The 20,463-nt window shown below is 39.1% G+C and overlaps 1 protein-coding gene across 1 annotated transcript in view; it reads right to left on the minus strand.

Annotated features, from left to right (window-relative positions):
* The window catches only part of LOC141363396 (rho GTPase-activating protein 21-like), a 35,791-nt gene extending 18,715 nt beyond the window's left edge, over positions 1 to 17,076 (minus strand). The window contains exons 1-3 of the mRNA XM_073866067.1: positions 16,253 to 17,076; positions 8,684 to 8,869; positions 4,716 to 4,737 (exon numbers count right to left, since the gene is read on the minus strand). Coding sequence (XP_073722168.1) covers positions 4,716 to 4,737; positions 8,684 to 8,869; positions 16,253 to 16,534 — 490 coding nt within the window. The 5' untranslated portion in view covers positions 16,535 to 17,076. The remainder of the gene's footprint in view (positions 1 to 4,715; positions 4,738 to 8,683; positions 8,870 to 16,252) is intronic.
* Positions 17,077 to 20,463: the final 3,387 nt, after the last annotated feature.

Raw genomic sequence — 20,463 nt, forward strand, 5'->3', positions numbered from 1 at the left:
CCATCTTGCAAACAGACAATCGCATAGCACTTGCCCCTCCCACAAGAAGCAAATTTTGCCTCTGACGCGCGTCAAATGCTTGCTTTTTCCGCATTTGACGCACGTCAAATTCGCATTTTGCATTCAAAATGTTCAAGCGGCAAACTAGACGCCTCAAACGCGGCTGGTGTGAACCCATGGTTATGCTGCATTAAGACCAGCCGGGGTAGAGGCGTCAAGCGCGAGTGATTTCAATGTTAAGTCGATGTAAAGACGCGTTTCCGCCTCATTTGCGTGTGTGGTTTGCGCGAATGGCGCAAATCGAGCGTTGCGGCAGCAAATGCGCAAGTTAAAAAATTTTAACTTTGGCGGAAAAATGCACCGGATTAACCAATCAGGAGCTTGCTCTAGTAGTGACGTGATTACAGGAAGCGAGCGGAGTCGCAGAAGCCTATGGAAGGCCCTCCCATGACGCGAATTTCCACGTGAATGTCTCGATGACTAGAATTTCACACGTGCGAATGAAGCGAGTAAACTCAAAATGTTCACGCTGCAAACTAGACGCAGTAGGCGTGATTTTGATGCCTCAAACGCGCTGGTGTGAACCCACGGTTAGTCTGCATTTACACTTCCTGTTTGAAGTGGGATATGACCCACAGACGTGTAAAAAGGAAAAAGCGCATAAATTCCTATATTCTCTGATTGGTTTCAGGACTCTTTCATATGTGGTAATAAATTGGATATGAATTGGATACATGCATTCGCCTCCGCTATGTACTTTAAGTGGACAGATCGGATATTCCCATCTCAAGACGTGTCGTGCTTCTTAAAAATGCGATGCTGGCAAATGACCTCAACTCAGGTGGACACCACCCACAATCACATGACAAAGTGCAATGCAGTACGACAGCTCTGCTAAGTAGAGTAATGTTAAAGTTTTATGTCTTGTTACAGAATGAAGCTCTATAATCTACTATAATAATTTTTTCTGTGTCCATTGTATATCGCAACATTTTACTTCCTCTGTGGTTTAAGCTGCTCCAGGTCAGTCTACTTTGAATTTTAGTGTTCAGCGTAAATGCAGATAACGAATAGAGTCGCTTTTAAAAGATTATGTAAGCAGGACGTCAAAAAATCTGATACAGGCTACAAATCGGAATTGGGCATTAAGATATGCAGAGTAAATCCAGCCTTAGTGGTAAAAGAAAATGTTTTGTGAATACAGGCCTTGACCTTTCTAGTAAAAAGCATCTATGACAGGGCAGATGTATGTTGAGTATGTGTGTGTGACACAGAGGTAAAAATATGTGTATGTGCTGCAGATGAAAGCCAGCGCAGGTCATGCTGTCGTGTTGGGGTGTATCAGACATAAGCCGGATGCGAACGAGTAGAGACCTGTCAAACACTGCAGCAGAACAGCAAGCAGAACCAGAGAGCAAAAGATGGATCCCTGTACACTGTACTTCTGTCTAGTTCTTACTAATGTTTCTCACTGATCATTCAGGCATGCATGCCATGTTACAGTCGACCAATGCTCACAAAGGGTTCTTCTGATGTCTCTGGGTCAACAAAGGTGAGCGTCTATTAACTAATGAATCTGGATGTCAGAATACACTGATTTACAGTCTGTATATCTGGGGGCATGTGGCCGAAGCGGCAGGTTGTCATCACCAGGACCATAAAAATTATAAATGATCCCAGATACTAAAACAATGGCCTTTTCTCACTGCTGTAACATGAGACTTTGAAGTAAGCAATTTGTCTATCAACAAAACTTAATGATAAACCCTAGATCATATAGCACCTTTATTTCACATTTCACCCAGGATGCATGCTATTAGATATTATTTAAGTAATTTGTCTGTTGACAGTAAAAGGCCAAACTAAACACATTCCATTCAATTAGAACATATTTGATAAATAATAAACAACCATACCTGTCAACATACAGGTCTATTATTTACAAATGAAATATAGATGAATCCTTATTACAAAAGAAAATCAGTAAAGAACGCTGATTGAGTTTTATTTGTCTGTTGTTGCTTAATTTATCTATACTGACACTACTGCAAGGTTAATTTGGTGACCTAATGCACGTAGTGAAGGAGCCACACAGGTCAAACGTGCATGTGACAATTCTGTCAACTAGCCCAAGCATTGTTCATGCTGACCCCGGGCTGCAGGTTGCCAGGTTAAAGAAGTCGCAAATGAGTTGAATGTATGTGTTGATTGTGAGAGTAGGGTGCATTTCCTTAAAGGTCTGGCAACGGGACAACATTGAAATAATACATTGATAGGATTACTCATATATTAAGGTTTGGGTCATTCAAATGACAGGAGTTTTCTGGGAGAATTAACAAAATGTGTGTTGGGAGATGGGTGTGAAATACAGTAGACTCTCAGGAAAAGCAGGAGTGTTGGCAGGTACAGTGAGGAAAATAAGTGTTTGAACACCCTGCTATTTTGCAAGTTATCCCACTTAGAAATCATGGAGGGGCCTGGAATTGTCATCCAGAAATCACAATGTATGAATTTTCTAACTATTTATTTGTATGATACAGCTGCAAATAAGTATTTGAACACCGGTCTATCAGCTAAAATTCTGACCCTCGAAAACCTGTTAGTCTGACTTTAAAATGTCCCCCTCCACTCCATTTATTATCCTAAATTAGATGCACCTCTTTGAGGTCGTTAGCTGCATAAAGACACCTGTCCACCCCATACAATCAGTAAGAATTCAACTACTAACATGGCCAAGACCAAAGAGCTGTCCAAAGATAATAGAGGCAAAAGAAGAAGCTAAACATGACTCTCAATCTCCCTCGGACTGGGGCTCCATGCAAGATCTTATCTCGTGGGGTCTCAATGATCCTAAGAAAGGTGAGAAATCAGCCCAGAACTACACGGGAGGAGCGGGTCAATGACCTGAAAAGAGCTGGGACCACCGTTTTCAAGGTTACTGTTGGTAATACACTAAGACATCATGGTTTGAAATCATGCATGGCACGGAAGGATCCCCTGCTTAAACCAGCACATGTCCAGGCCCGTCTTAAGTTTGCCAGTGACCATTTGGATGATCCAGAGGAGTCATGGGAGAAAGTCATGTGGTCAGATGAGACCAAAATAGAACTTTTTGGTCATAATTCCACTAAACGTGTTTGAAGGAAGAAGAATGATGAGTACCATCCCAAGAACACCATCCCTACTGTGAAGTATGGGGGTTGGAAGCATCATGCTTTGGGGGTGTTTTTCTGCACATGGGACAGGGCGACTGCACTGTATTAAGGAGAAGATGACCGGGGCCATGTATTGCAAGATTTGGGGAACAACCTCCTTCCCTCAGTTAGAGCATTGAAGATGGGTCGAGGCTGGGTCTTCCAACAGGACAATGACCCGAAGCACACAGCCAGGATAACCAAGGAGTGGCTCTGTAAGAAGCATATCAAGGTACTGCCGTGGCCTAGCCAGTCTCCAGACCTAAATCCAATAGAGAATCTTTGGAGGCAGCTTAAACTCCATGTTTCTCAGCGACAGACCAGAAACCTGACTGATCTAGAGAAGATTTGTGTGGAGGAGTGGGCCAAAATCCCTCCTGCAGTGTGTGCAAACCTGGTGAAAAACTACAGGAAACGTTTGACCTTTGTAATTGCAAAGGCTACTGTTCCAAATATTAACATTGACTTTCTCAGGTGTTCAAATACTTATTTGAAGCTGTATCATACAAATAAATAGTTAAAAAAAATCATACATTGGATTTTTTTGATTATGTCTCTCACAGTGGACATGCACCTACGATGACAATTTCAGACCCCTCCATGATTTCTAAGTGGGAGAACTTGCAAAATAGCAGGGTGTTTGTAATATTATATGACATAGTGGGAAAGTTTACCATGTGTAGCTAGAGAAATGAATTAAAATACAAAAACATAGCTAGGACACGGTTTCAAAGCCACACTGATAGGATCATTACAATCACAGCTATAAACAATCCACACCACCAAAAAAGACTCTGAGGGTTACAACACTAAAAATAGACATACTGTATATACAGTACATATAAAAATACAAACATAGATCAATATGGACACTTTCTAAAACACTCAGTAAAATCAAAAACCTACAATTGCTCTTTTTAATGAATTCATAAATCTTATTATACTATGAAGTCATTAATTGTTAAAAAAAACATTAGCTTTTTTGTGATTATAATAAAATATTAAATATTAAATTATTTTTAGCTATATCACCCAGCCTTAGATGTATGCATGCCATTGTCTCATGCTATGTGTAATACAGATGCCTACCATTCAACCAAAATTCATGTCGTAACCAAACACCAACCCACAGCTGCTCAACCACCCCACAGCTCACTGCACTGCCAGCTGGGAGTGTTCCTGCCCCGGGCTCCATCATCAAAGATTCCCAGCAATTCACATGGTATAAGGTCAAATGCAGGTCACTGAATATTACACCTCGCTCATGAGTTTATAGCAGACGCTGCACAGGCCTGGTTTCTCCAAGAAAAGATCTGATCCAAAAATATAATCAAAGGCTTTTCCTGCAGGAAATACTGTATCTTTTATTGCTCCACTTCTAGTTCTTGTGATGTCTTATGTTCATGAATGAAGCTACGATCAGCTCTGCCCATCAAAGCCACAGCCATGTTTATTGGGAGAGAGCAAAAAGGCCTAAACAAACACATACTGAATGTAGATGTGAATCACAGGTCAACTCACCTCTGCTGCTATTGTCTTCATCCTGAAAGAGAAAGCAGATGAAAGAAAGTTAATCTGAAGATCTTGAGCTTTTAAAAATCTTCAAATCAAGAAGTCTTTGGGATAACATTCATTCAGAGTTATCCAACACAACTATTTGCAGTTATCACAAAAACAGAGACCTATTAATCTTTATCCACATTATCCAGATTAATTAAATCCAATATTATTTCATTAGTTTCTATTCCCTTGGCGTCATTCTTTAAAAACATGCATATTCATGTTGTGCACGTGTTTTGTTGTCAGATTTGCGGCAGTGACAGGATTACCGTGAATCGCATGTTTGCTAACAGTAACTAAGCGGTAAGGAGGCATTATCTATAAGCGGCACAAATGATCCTGCCAGGTTTTCAATTTTAAGCTTTATCTTTGAAGGCTTCATAAATGGCAGTTGGTGGATGGTGGGAAACCAGAGCTTTAATCCGGCTATGGACCATTGGTCACTGGGAGGAGGGTTAGTCTGCATATACAACAGACATGCATGGCGATTGAGCAAGTACCTTACTGGAAAGCGCATGATTTAACGCATAATCACCCAAAGTCCGCATATTTGGGCATAAAAAAAAATAAGTTTGGTTCTGGTTGGTTGTCAGTTTAGGTCATGGGTCGGTAGGGAATTTATTTTATTTTATTTTTTATTTTTTTTACAGTGGCAGCAAGGGATAGGTAGGAAATTGTTAAATATTTAAATTTTATAGCGGATATATTTGAGATGACTTTGGCCATATTGCGTGTTTGTCTCACGCAGCGCAGAGCCACGTATCTCCACGGATTATCTCTTTTTAATTGTGTGTGTGTGTGTGTGTGTGTGTGTGTGTGCGTGTGAGAGAGAGAGAGAGAGAGAGAGAGAGAGAGAGAGAGAGAGAGAGAGAGAGAGAGAGAGAGCAGGAACAGTAAATGCAGCTGAACGAATACACTGCGTGTTTTAAAGTAAAAAAATAAATAGATAACGAAACGCAATATGTGGAGGCCGGTGTTGAATCTGTCTAACTAGAATTAGTCTAACTTATGTGTGGAAAACACTGTATGATATGAAAAAATATCTTACGTGAGCCTGTGGCTAAAGTATAAAAGTGGAACTCTTCAACAAATTCATAATCAGGGCTTGACATTAACTTTTTTGCTCACCAGCCAAAGTGGCTAGTTGTTTTTCAAAGGTACTAGCCAAAGTTAAATTTTATATGATTAAATTTGACTTTGGCATCCTAAAATGACTTTAATTCGAGCAAATGTACTTTCTAAATTAGATGCAGACTGAATTTCAAATGCACTACCCGAATTAAGACAACATTTATTAGCTGGTATATAGCTGGTATATCAGTATAGATCATATAAGGTGCATGAAAAACATGCTAGTAAGTAAGGCATAAATAGATTAACTTTGAATGAATATATTAAAAGTAGAACAGGGGTGTAGAAGAAACACTAATTCTAAACTGAAAAGATAAACACAAAACCCATCGATAACCACTTTAAATATTTATTAACAACAGCAGTAAATACTGTCAAGATATGTACATTAATTTTACTGTCATGCAGATGTATTTTATAAGCTAAATGGTTTCTGATAAAAGTGATTTAAAACTTTTAATGACAAATGTCGGGAGGGCATTATTGTTACATTAAAACGATGCGCGAACCTCTCGATGGCGGGTTTCTTTTGATTTCGTGTGCATTCAGGTATGCGCTGAATTTCTCTTCGCTCTTGCACTGAGAGTGTGCACGCAATTTATATCTCTTCAATCACTTCCATGCAATTGTTTTATCTTTCCCGAAGTGTGTATGCGCTCAGACTGCGTCCTCTTGTGCATTCGCAAATCCATCAGCTCTCGCGCGCTCTCTGGAAGGTGACGCTTTGGTCCGCAACGCCCCGCTGATCGCGTGCGCGTCTCTCAACAGATCTCTGTGCGTTGCTCTGGGTGCAGAATGCCCATGACAGTTGTAGTTTCCCAGTGTCTTATTGCGTATTGTTTATCATTTTGCATAACTTTTAAGAAAACTACAACCCGCTTTACGGCCGAAATCTTACCCGCGTTTTGCGGGTGTTAATGTCAAGCCCTGGTCATAATACCATAAATTCAAATATTATAATTCACTTACTGCCAGCAAAAATGAGCCTTGGTTTGTGCTCTCTGGAAGAGAAAAGCCCACTTGCATATCGTTGTTCAGCTCGTCTTTTTTTGTCTGTAATTTACAACTTTCGGCGGGGCAAAAGATCACGTTGCTGTGCACGAAACAGCATCTCGAATGCACACCAAAAAATACCACTTTACCAGTGCCTTTGTAAGTGGCGACAACGATCTGTGAACTATTGTGTTAACGACCGTGTAGCTGCTTTGTTTGTTGCTGGAGGACGCGTGCTTTACAAAAACGGTGCTGTACTAAAAGGTAAATTATAGTTCGCCTCAAAGTTTTTTTATTTGTGTATTTATTTAATGTGTATTATTTCTTCCCCAAGCTCATAAAATAAATTTGGGTCGCACATAACTTGGCAGGGTCGGTCGGAAACCGGAACCAAACAATTTTTTTTTACGCCTTATGCGGGGGACACATTTTTGTCAAAAATGCCGCACTTTCACATCATAAATTGCAGATTTCCGTGTGCAAAATATGCAGGCTTGCATGATTTCATAATCCCTTCATTTTCGTAGCAAAAATCACATATATCTTAGCAGAAAGTTGAAAAATGTTGCATCACACAAGCGCAGCCATGTCTCCTGTTGCCATGGGAACGTTATGAAGTGTTGTGATTATGTGACATGAACATCATTGAAAAGCTGCAAAAGCTGAAAACAGTTTTTTCAAGTTCCCGCAACGTTTGCAAGTTCCCATAACTTTTGCAAGTTCCCGCTATTTCATTGCATAAAACTGCATAAATATCCCGCACATTCCTTTTTTAAGAAAACGTGTCGCAAGATCAAGGATTTTACTCAAAAGCAGAACTCTTGTGCCACACCTATGTGTGGCTATTTTGATCGTTTTGCCCATGCCTACCGGCAAAGAACTTTGACATCTGTGACAAATTTTATAAGCATGCTTAAAGCCTTAAATACACCTAAAAATAGTATTAAAGTTTGACAGGCTGCCATGTCAACACTATTTAACATATCCCAAAGCCTTGCACAATTTTACATCACACACGTCTCTACAGTTTTCTGACCATGTCTGAATCAACTTGGGTAAATATATGTGGACTATTTTAAAGTCTGTTACTAGACACACTTCCTGTTGCCAGTTGGTGCCGTTATGCCTGTGACTTACAATAACTACATCAATATAATTAGACCCCATAACAAAACATATTTCTCAGATGTGATTGAAATCACTCAATGTATGCAGTATATATATATGAGACACTTGACACCTGTTATTCTAATTTTGATTTAAAATCGAAATTGTGACACCCTCATTCGCGATATCAAAAATGAATTACCCTATAGACCCCTTCAAGGTTTGTAAACATTGAATGACTATCGGGTGCGCGCGCAGCACGGGGTCCAACTGTTCATACCATTTAGGCTTCATAATTTAATCTAACAGTGCTGAAAAATGATGACTTACCTCAAATGAAGTGAGCACTACAAACACAAGCCTCTTTGATCTTTGCATTGTCCCAGTCTGCACGTTAATTGCTTGCAGACGCAGATGTTGTATTTTTTTGTTTTTGAGATTCTGCATGAATCGCGAAAACTTAACGGAAGACCTGGTGCGATTTTCACAGCCCACGACGTAAGTAGGCATTTTTGACGATACCGAATAATACGCAACTCAATCTGCTGTAATGACTTTTCTGACCCCGACATGCGCAGTAGGAACAGCCTGTGACGTGAACCGTGAAGGGGTCTATGAGTTATGTTCAAAGAGGAAGTTAACTGATAAGAACCAACCCAATATCTGAACTGCGCTTGGTGTGAGTGATGTTTTCTGACCTTATAAGAAGACTGCATAGCAGACTCCGGTGGGTATACGATGAAATGGCGGAGAGTAAACCCAAAGCCTTGAGAGGTGCGGTGTAGACACAGTGTTTTAGGTCCCGGCCATGAGAAGGGCTCCTCATCAGCGGCCGGAGAAAGAGCTGAGGTCTCACTGCGCTCATATCCATCTTTCTGCTTGGCCTGGAAGAGACAGATAAAGCGTTAATTCGTCATTTAATAGCCTCTAAAGTGGCTTTAAGTACACTTGAGAGAGTCTGTCTGGAGAAACCTGAGGTTAAGTGCCTTGACCACTTAGAAATCTTCCCCTATAGCTCCCAAATCTCATTTGCAGTGAGCACATTTAAAGATAGACATTATACCAAGTTTAACGTATTCATATGTTTTGAAATAAATTACAAAGACCTAAATATTAGTATTTTGTTTCTTAGACAAAGCTATAGACTATAAGTTCAGAATATAGCATGAGCTGTATATGAACTACATTTAGGCTTTTGAAATTTGCTTTTGATGATAACAGAGCTTTTAATTGAAATGTATAGTGTCACCATGACTCGAGTTCACTTTTGTTTTATTTATTGCATCACCATGCATAGTCATTCACCTATACTCATTTACAAGCTTTACCAATTAACTTTTATACTATTAACTTATATACATACTGTTAACTAGGGATGTGCATTGATGCATCGCGCTCCCATTAAAAAGACCTGTCTAAAATCGATTCTGAATCGTAAGGCTCCGATTCAGTGTTTCATGCACAGCTTGTGCATGTACTACGGCTCCGTGATCAGTAGGAAGTCCTTATCAATCTAAAATCACTACAAGTTTGACTCGTTTATAACAAGCATTTAAAAAAGCAACACTCGTCAAGCACAATCATTTAAAATATTCTTTATTATCATGAAAATACCTGAAACAATCTGAAGAACAGCGATATAAATATGCCTCTAGATATTTCCTGGAAAAGTGTTAGTAATGCTACTTCCTCTGTGGCACAAATGGTGTTTCTAAGCGAGAGCGCCCCCTGGCTTTCGGATGTGGCTGCATTTCACCGTAATTCATTCAAATTCATTAATTGAGAAAACGCGCATTTGCCCGATTAATTGTCACAACCCTACTGTTAACCAGTACCAAACCAGCACTAAACTGAAACATTACATATTAAGCATTTAATAGCATTTAAAGACTGGCTTTTAAGAAGAGACAATGTTTAATCTTGACCCAAAATTGACACATTAGTCAAGAATCACATTTAACATTTATGATTAAAGACTGACAAAATTCAAAAGGAAATAATTGAACAAGACACTATATGTTTTAAAACATTTGCCTTTTGATAACCAGTTTTACTCTAAACAAGCTGCCTGATTAAAATAATACAATCATGCTTAATTCATACAAAACTACACAATGTGGCCCAAAGTCATACTATAGCTTTGTTCAATATTGTGTGAGCTTTTTACTTCGACAGTATATCAAATCAGCATAAGGTCACTTAACAACAGAAGAGTTTTTTTTACAAGGAATGAAGTTCATATACTATAAAGTACAAACTTTTAGCCAAATCTAAATGTCAGTGTCATATCCTTTATGAAGAAGACAATCCCAAAATTCATTGTGACAAGTTTGTGGAAGGTCATAACTAGCTGTCTAGCAAAAACCCAAATAGCTTTTATTTCTTCACAGTTGTAAATGGCTTTGGATAAAAGTGACTGCTAAATGAATTATTTTATGTTATTACACGTCACTCTAAAATGCTTGATTCTGATTGGCCAGTCGCGAAATTCCAAGGTATGTTATTCCGAGATAACAACTGCCTGAGGCTAATAACACATAGTAACCTGGATCATTTTGACAGGTACAGGTTAATATTACACAAAAATTAAATAAAAATAAATTTTTATTAACATATATGACATTAGGGCTGTAACAATAAATCGCGTGTGCCATTACAAAAACCTGTCTAAAATCGATTCTGAATCGCAAGGCTGCGATTTTGTGTTTCATGCGCAGCTTGTGCATGTACTATGGCGTTTTGGTTAGAAAGAAGTCCTTATCAATCTAGAATCATTATGAGTCAGAGTTGTTTATAACGTGCATTTAAAAAAGCAACACTCTTTAAACAAAATCATTCAAAATATTCTTTATTATCATGAAAATACCTGAAACAATCTGAAGAACGGCGATATAAATATTCTTCTAGACATTTCCTTGAATAACGTTTGTAATGCTACTTCTTTTGTGGCACAATTGGAGTTTCTGCACGAGAGTGCCCCTCGGGTTTTTGGATGTGCCCGAATTTCACCGTAATTCATTCAAATTCATTCAATGAGAAAACGTGCATTTGCACGATTAATCGTAGTGATCGACCGATATATCGTCCGGCCGATACATTTGGCCGATTTTAGCAGGTCCAAAGGCAGCTCTGTGTTGCTTGAGACTGCCTGCAGCCCGTGCATTCCCCCTCCCCCCACTAGTAGAGCGGAGCGCTGCAAGCCTGCTCTGGTAAGTTTTAAACTTCAAAGCATCTTTTAGCTGTTTGACTGAAATATTGCCATATACTTTGAAAGTGTAAACACGTTGCTATATATGTGCGTGCAACCATAGCTAAGAAAGTTTGGTGGTCCAAATGGAAAACGCAAATGCCTATAAAACTGCTTGCCATTGTATTTAGGGAGCTTCAAATAGAGTTTAGGCTAACCGTATGTTTGGACGCGACGCATGCTCATAATGTCGCAAGCGAACGCAGGTCATGTAATCAGCTGAACAGGGTGGGTTTTTAATTCTCATCTCCATAAATATATGTAGTAGTAAAAGGCTAAAAATCATTATCCATTGCTGATAGTTTCTCGTCATTGTGGAGAGCGCAGTTCATGGTTGTTAACGCGGAATTTCGCGGAATTTTCGTCAGCGAAAAAAATAAGAAATTCGACGCTAAGCACTTAGTTCCGAGCGGTTCCCACATGACTTTTATGTGAACGGAGAACTGTTATTTTGTAAGTTTTGTCAACATTTCCGTTCACTGGGAGCGCAAAGATGCACTCCCTCATCCATGTCTCTCTCACGTGCACGCGCTCTACTATCTGACCGAAGTCCGAACACAAATCCTCATGTATTTGTTCAGTTTTATGCGCTTTAAGCGAGCTGAGGCAAACTAACTATCCCTCGCATTTATTATAGGGCCCTAGGGTGTGTGAGGTACAGAAGTGCGGCAATGCGCATGTTATCCACAATTCTTTTTAAGTTGTTTTTTGATCAGCATTGCTGTTTACATTTTCCTTGTCTTTTTATGAAAGACATTTGCTCTACAAGAGAATAAGTTAAGTGCACTAAAACTTAGACCTAAGCATTAAATAGGTTGTAAATAGTCATTATCATTGTGTAATTTTTATGATGTAAACAAAATGAGCAAAAGCAGTATCGGCTCCAAATATCGGCTAAAGAAAATTGGCAGCCTGTATCGGTCATCGGCTAAGGCTGATGGGAAAAAAAATTCGGTATCGGCATAAAAAAATCCATATTGGTCGACCCATAATAAATCTTTACAACCCTGTATGACATTATATTTGCAAATGATCAAACAAAATAGTTTGTTTGTGCCACACTCTCATCAGCTAATTAATTCAAAACACCTGCAAAGGCCTTCAAATGGTCTCTCAGTCTAGTTCTGTGGGCTACACAATAATGAGGAAGACTGCTGACTTGACAGTTGTCCAAAACACGACCATTGACACCTCACCCTGGAGAGGATTGTGAAACAAAACCATTTAAAAAATGTAGGGGAGACTCACAAAAAGTGGACTGCAGCTGGAGTCAGTGCGTCAAGATCCACTACGCACAGACGTATTCAAGACCTGGGTTTCAGCTGTTGCAATCCTTGTGTCAAGCCCCTCTTAAACAACAGACAGCATCAGAATAGTCTCGCTTCTGGACTGCTGCTGAGTGGTCCAAAGTTATGTTCTCTGATGAAAGTAAATTTTGCATTTCCTTTGGAAATCAGGGTACCATAGTCTGGACTAAGATAGAAGAGGCACACAATCCATGTTGCTTGAGGTCCAGTGTAAAAGTTTCCACAGTCAGTGATGGTTTGGGGTGGCATGTCATCTGCTTTTGTTGGTCCATTGTGTTTTCTAAGGTCCAAGGTCAACGCAGCCGTATACCAGGAAGTTTTAGAGCTCTTCATGCTTCCTGCTGCTGACCAACTTTATGGAGATGCAGATTAAATTTTTCAACAGGACTTGGCACCTGCATACAATGCCAAAGCTACCAGTACCTGGTTTACAGACCATGGTATCCCTTTTCTTAATTGGCCAGCAAACTTGCCTGACCATTACCCCATAGAAAATCTATGGGGTATTGTGAAGAGGAAGATGTGATATGCCAGACCCAACAATGCAGAAGATTTGAAGGCCACTATCAGAGCAACCTGGGCTCTCATTACACCTGAGCACTGCCACAGACTGATCATATCCATGCAAAGGTCGCCTTGCTACAATAATTCAAGCAAAAGGAGCCCCAACTAAGTATTGAGTGCTGTACATGCTCATACTTTTAATGTTCATACTTTTCAGTTGGCCAAGATTTCTAAAAATCCTTTGCATTGGTCTTATGTAATATTCTAATTTTCTACGATACTGAATTTGTGATTTTCCTTAGTTGTCAGTTATAATCATTAAAATTAAAAGAAATAAACATTTGAAATATATCAGTCTGTGTGTAATGAATGAATATAATAAACAAGTTTCACTTTTTGTACGGAATTAGTGAAATAAATCAACTTTTTGATGATATTCTAATTATATGACCAGCACCTGTACATCATCCCTTACTTAATGCATTTGGCAGACGTTTTAATCCAAAGCGAGTTACAATGCAATACAAGATATACACTCTATCACTATGTGTATTCACATAATCAAACCCACAACCTTTTGCACTGTTAACGCAATGCCCTACCACTGAGTTACTGGAAGACTATAACCACCAAGCTGTAAAGTTTTACCCAGTGTTGCCACAAGGTTTCAGACAAGTCATTAATAAGGTTATGATTTAGTCTTAGCTGCCTACATTTGCAGCAGAAAGTAAGGCATCCCACAAGGTTTTGAAATAGAGCTTGAATGCACAATGTCACATAAGTCATCCATATGGTATCTGTAAAGAACAATGAATTTCTCTAAAGGGCAGAAGGAATTGAAACAGAATATTCAGTCAGTGTTTATAAAGCATCGCTTACACGACTTCTCACATCTCAAATTTCTGCCATGGCAAACCCCTCCACACAAAAAAACACAATGAATCAATGCAGACATTTTTCTTTCCTATAACCAATGACCCCTTCATGCATGAACACGTCACACACATCACAACATGGTTTGCACTCTTATCAGGTTCATCTACTTATGAAATGGGATATTTCACATTGAAACATCTGGGACGGGCAACATCGGCCGTTCCTCATCTCCTGGAGGGAACTTCATGTTATTTACATTATGAAATAATGGCAATAAAATCCCACTGTACCACAGGGTGTGTGTCTGTGGTCTGTTCTCACAGCACCATACAGACATCGGGTCACTCTGCCTGCCAAACAGACCAGACTGTGGTCTATCCCATCCAGGAGATGGATGCATGCATTATAAGTGAACAAGCGTATTTGAGCATGGCTGGGCTCAGGTACAAACAGCTGTGGAAGTCTCTAGAGTCTGGGCTGGGCTTTTACATAATTGAGCCCAAGAATGACGTCACCTGTTTCAGTACTGGATGCCGTCCACAACATAAAAAAGAGAGAGAGTTTTACAGGGAGCCGAATAGAAACAAGGGGAAAAACTACGTTATGATTATGAATAGCGTACAGCTATTTTGTATTACTTTGCAGTACTATGCACTATGCATCCCATGTATGCTTGGCTTGCTATTTAAAACATAATCCACAGTAGATAGTTTCCTGTAATTTTTAAATAAAAGCTGTGTAGAGAATATTACTGTATAGCTTTTATTAAAGGGGGCACTTCACAAGATTTTCTTAAGATTATTATAATAAGATCCCATTCTGACATCATAAGGGGAGCCAAATTTCAAATACCCATTTTTTCACATGCTTGCAAATTACTAAGTTACTGGGTTGTTGTCTTTCATATTTTCTAGGTTGAAGCACTGGGGACCAAATTTTAGCACTTCAACATTAAAAAAGTCAGATGTGAAATGTCCCCTTTAAATGGTTTGGAACATACAAATGCATCAATGTTCACTGTTTCCCTCTAAATTTTATTCACATTTACCTTGTATGCTATCTTGATTCATTCACATGGTTTTCTAAGCAATTATTAAAAATTATATCATTCATCCACCTTCAATTTTTTATTTTTCACCCAACAGTCAGTCCTTGTGTCTGTGGCGGGCATACAGTTCTCTTTCCAATGCTAAATTTAACCTTTTAAATTATACAGCAGGAAAAAGCACTCATCTGAATGACTGAAGGTCCAGCACAAGAGAATGACAGCTCTGTCTGAGACTCCACAGCAGAAAACCCATCATACAAACCATTCAGTCCATAAAGGAGTGTAAATAATACACCCAATCCTAATGGTGACATTCAAGAGTCTGTTACTTACTTTGATTTTGACCAACCTGTCAATATGTTGTTTTAAAACTATTCTGAAAAGTCTGTTAAGTGTATAGGCCTTTTAAAAGGGTATGATCAATAGATTATTGAAAAGAAATTGTCAATTAGCATAAAAACATGGTGTGCGTTCAAATGCACATGTACTACTCGTATAGTAAAGACAAGCTCCCCTGTAATATAGCATCTCATTTATTTCGTGTAGACAATGGGATTAAATAGTGGTTGTATCTGAATTATGCTATCTACGATAATATTTCATTTTTTTGAGGAACTACACATAAAAATATTTGAAACATCTTAACTATTAACAGAAGTTAAAACTTTATCTACTTATTTCTTGAGCTATACAAGAGCAACCTTTGCAACCGTTACAAGGACAACATTTTCCTCCCTAACGGTATGATGAAATGCATGAATATGTTTGTGTGTGTGCAGTTATGAGTCATTCTGGAGCCACAGTGAAGCTCTTTGTGAGCGCAGACATCTCTTCCTAAAACACACACAAACTTTTCCAAACAGAATAACACAGCAACACAATTCAACCACCTTCCTCTCAGTTATTCCACTTGGCGTCTGGGTTAAATATGCCAGCGATTACCCAAGCAAAACTCACAGCTGAATCCTGAGGTTTCTCATTTGGGACTGTTGCTTATATAGGAACAACAACTGAAATGTAAAACCATGCACATACACACATGCCTGTCCTTCTTTGAAAAATATGCTAGATGTTGGGTCAATAAGAGACTTGAGCAAGCACCCTGGATGTGAATGACGCACGGCACATTCCTGAGAGCTGTCTCCTTACCCCCCTCAGCCCCGAGTAACTTAATACAGCTCCAGGACGCTCTGCCAATGAGGGAAAAACCTCCATCCCGCTGCAGAACCACTGGCTTTGCCCCTTATTTCTACACTTAACCTACAGAAGATCCAGAGATACTTACCCAAGACCGCATGCAGTTCCTTCGAGATGACTTCCTCCGTCTACGCCAGGAGACACCCTTTTGGGCTTCCCGAAGCCCCAAATCCACATCCCCCCAGTATGCCCTGGCCAGAAGCTGGAACCAAAGACAGGACGTGTCCGATAAACATCCATTCACCCCTGCTAGACAATCCCAGGAACAGTCTCCTATCGGGCAGGTACAATCCACACTGTCCATCTGATCCGAGCTATCCTTACTAGGCAGAGCGCAGCCGACACATGCCCCATTCCTCCTGGTTAGCATGGCAAAGCCCACTGGTCTGTGTTCTCTCCGCAGTCCTCTGCTGATCTTCTGATGTTGCGATACTTTCCTCAGTGTTCCCTTCCTCTCTCTCTTTTAGAGTGGGATGGGAGAGCGGACATGCATGAGGTTTCCATTGAGACTCGAGGAGAGAGTGAACCAGGGAAAGAGACCGTCAGAGACTAAACTGTCGTACCGCATGCGCACACATCTGCATGCGCTGAAATTTCCTCTCTGGTCGTTTTCTCTTTAACTTTCCATGTTCCTTATTTGATTTGTTTGCAACTGCCACAGCTATTCTCTGCCACACAAGATTAAATGAAAAGGGGAATCGTGGAAAACAAGGTAAAAAGGACTTACAGACTTACAATAAAGGAGGTAGGATTTTTTAGGTTTGTATGCAACCACGTACAACATCACCAAGCAACCAACTAGCAGTTTGTAAATGCAGGCATTACTTTATTTTTCCTTAGAAAATATAGTGTAACTAAGCAGCAAAAATAGCCCATCCTGACCACCTACATTTATACTTAACAAAAGTGTGCAATGCATTACATGCTAATTGAAAGAAATCCATATATATCATGCAGGTACAGAAGTACAGTGTGAACAGCCTAAAAAAGGTAAGTGTTTTGTCCACTTTTGACCGTTTCTGTCCTGATTTTTTGAGGGGTTGGTCTGTGGACGAGTCCTCTGTTGTCATTTAAACATGAGCGGGAGAAATGAGAGTTTAAAATGATGCAAACTAATATACAGTCAGAGTCTGCTGCTTGTGTGTTGTTAGTAAACATGCTGCACAGAGTTTTGAGCGTATATGTAAAAGTCTGATATTTCAAAGCAATTGATGAAATAAGTTTTGCGCAACTTTCAAACACTTGCAAATTAAACTAACAAAAGAAGCGGTTTAGTTTTATCAATGAAAGCCTAAAGATTGTGTTGAACACTGGGTTTGCGCTAGAAGTCATGTCCAATGGAAAAACATTGTGTTCAGTAGGTGGTCTTTTGTGGCTGCTCAAACACATTTGACCACATGCGCATCTACACCACAAAGCAATCCAGTCAAATGCGTTTTCGACTACCTCTGAATGTGGTTTGAAAGTGAAGAAGCTCAAAACGTTTTTACACCCCATTTACACCTGTCTTTAGCGTCAACAAGAGGGAACTTGTGACAGCGCTGTATATTTTGCACCTGATTGACTGTATTTTCTTCTTACCGAAGTAAATCCTAAAATTACTGCATCATAGTGCCTCTGTCTTTACTACCACAGGCGCTATTGGCCCTGTTCCAAATGGTGCACTTCATGTGGACTTTCGGTCCGTACAAGTCCGTAGGGTGTCCAATCTGTCATTTTTACATTTTGAAGTGGGCTCCTCAGCGCCCCCTTTGTACCCTTGATGGGGTCTTCCGTGAAGCCAACTCAGAAGTCCTTGTGGAAGAGCAATCAGACCAATCAGACAACGGAAGGGAGAAGTTCACACTGATGGCCAACTTCTCTTCCTATTTCTGGCGTGATGCCCGCGTCTGTCCCAAAGTACGACTCCGGTTCGCCCTCATGGACTCGCTCAAGGGTCCCTAAGGTCTGCACTCCATGATGTCATCAAAGTGTGAACTCTGAGGAAGTCCATAAGTCCGGAGTGTGCCATTTGGAACAGTGCCTGTAACGCTAACCAGATATCCAAATGCTGCTATAACCACAAAAAAATTTAAATAAACCCACACGATCATCGTTTTCATGATTGATCGTCGATGCCACGTTCAAGTACTCGAGAAATCGATTACACGTGCCCATTCCTACTTAATACCAGGTGTAAACTAAGGGCCCATAAGGGTCAAAGAAGGTCAAACTGCATTGTACTAGGGCTGCAACTAACGATTATTTTCATAATTGGTTAATTGGGCGGTAATTTTTGATTATTTAACTACCTAGATAGAAAACAAATATTAATCAATTTGATTTTTTACTTACTATAGCTAAATAAGGCACTAAATTAGGGTATTCACATGCAGAAGTGTACTTAAAGGCATGATAGGCAGGAATTATCTAAAAAAAAACTTTTTTACCAATTTGTTTAAATTGTCTTTATATACCAATACATAGGCAATGTGGTGGCAGAAAAACAGTGGAAATGAATGAGACACGAGTGAAATGAACAATATAACTCACTAGAAAATGTCTTGTTGTGCTGTTGAGTGTCAGAATAGGAATGTCAAAATAGATGACCTTAATTTTTATAGTATACCATCGTCGAAGACACCATTTAAAGATAAACGTAGGTGTTTATGTTTGCAATAAGCCCTCAACCTGACAGACTGGAGTGATGAAATCATTTGGAAATCTTTTAATAATTTGAATAGAAAATAATTAGAGAAGATATCCGGTGTTCTGTCGAAGTCTGTTCCCTCTGTGTCTCTTAGTGTTTTTTTCACGTTACGTTTATCATTTATTTAGAAAGATGAAAGATTTGAATTATTTGAGTTCATAATATCAATAATATTAACATTTATTAAAGTTTTCATATTTCTTTCGTTTTCTATTACTTCTTTTTACCTTATATCTTAGCCTATGTCTTCCTGTTTGTTCTAAATTATGGTGTTTACTAATAAATATATAAACATAGCACACACACGATGTAAAGTGTTAATAATATATAAACAGCCCTATACAAATGTATTTGTATGTAAACATAATAGTTTTAGAACAAACACGTAGGCTAAAAATATAAGGAAGAAATTGAAAACAGGAAATAATGAAATATGTAATAAATTATATTATACAGAATACATGATAGTATTGCTCTTATAAGTACTTCAGCGATTCATACTGTAAAAATAGTTGATTTACCAATAAAGAACCATTTTGGTTTTGATTCGGTAACAAACGAGCTAGTTATATTTATAAGACAAAGCAAAAAACCGATTGCCTTGATGCAAGTTTTTTTATTACCATCAGTTACACTGCGATGAAGGTGAATTTCGTGGAAGATCCATAACATAAACGGTGTTTTGCATGGAAGAGGTTCCGTGATGAAAGCATTGTTGACTCTGATTAGGACCACACACTGGAGACAATACTGCTACCGCATCGTCGACTCGAGGAAAAGCAACGCAATATTTACTCTCGTTTGATTTCTTCGTTTATTCCTTTTTTTGCCTTGTTTGCCTTCGCTGACTGCATATGCAGGTACTGTGAGTTCTGAATACTGTTTCTCTGCCGTACTTTTGCTCTTCCTAGAGTGCCTCGTGCACGTTCAAATCAAAACGGGTGTGCGCATGTGTGGGCAGATCCCATAGCAACAGGGGTGGTGCCATGGTCACGAGAGAGTGATAGTCCCGAATGGAAAAAATTAGCTATGTTTAAAACAGTCGTGAGAGGTCTACAGACACTCGAGTTTTATACTCTCTTTTTCAGAGTACTTACATTTTACTTATGTATTGGTATACAAAGACCGTTTAAACAAATTTGTAAAAAAAGATTTTTAGATAATTCCTGCCTATCCTGCCTTTAAAAGTGCAAAAGCAACACACTATTAACAGAGATTTATTAATATATTCTTTTTGATTTTGATATTTTAAGCCTTGAACAGCTTTTAAATAGTAAAACATCTTTAAATGTCAAAACATAAACAAACAAAACTAATTAAGTCTTCAGGGACGTGCTGGTGAGGATATTTTGCCACAGATTAATGAACGTATTTTAATCTTCAACTTTAGACCTTGATGAGAATTAACATTATTCATTATTAACAAAATAAATAAGCCATTACTGTCACAAATCCATTCATGTCTAACCAGCAGAAAAACTTCAACCTTGAGAAACAATTTTTAAGTAGCCCAATTCAGAACTCCACTGAAAGGCAGAGGACCTGGCAATGCTGCGCTCCGGGCAACGCTGCCTTGATTTTTTAAAAACTTTCTTAAGCCAATGTCTAAT

Source organism: Misgurnus anguillicaudatus, unplaced genomic scaffold, assembly GCF_027580225.2.
Source record: "Misgurnus anguillicaudatus unplaced genomic scaffold, ASM2758022v2 HiC_scaffold_34, whole genome shotgun sequence".
NCBI classification, from domain to species: Eukaryota; Metazoa; Chordata; class Actinopteri; order Cypriniformes; family Cobitidae; genus Misgurnus; species Misgurnus anguillicaudatus.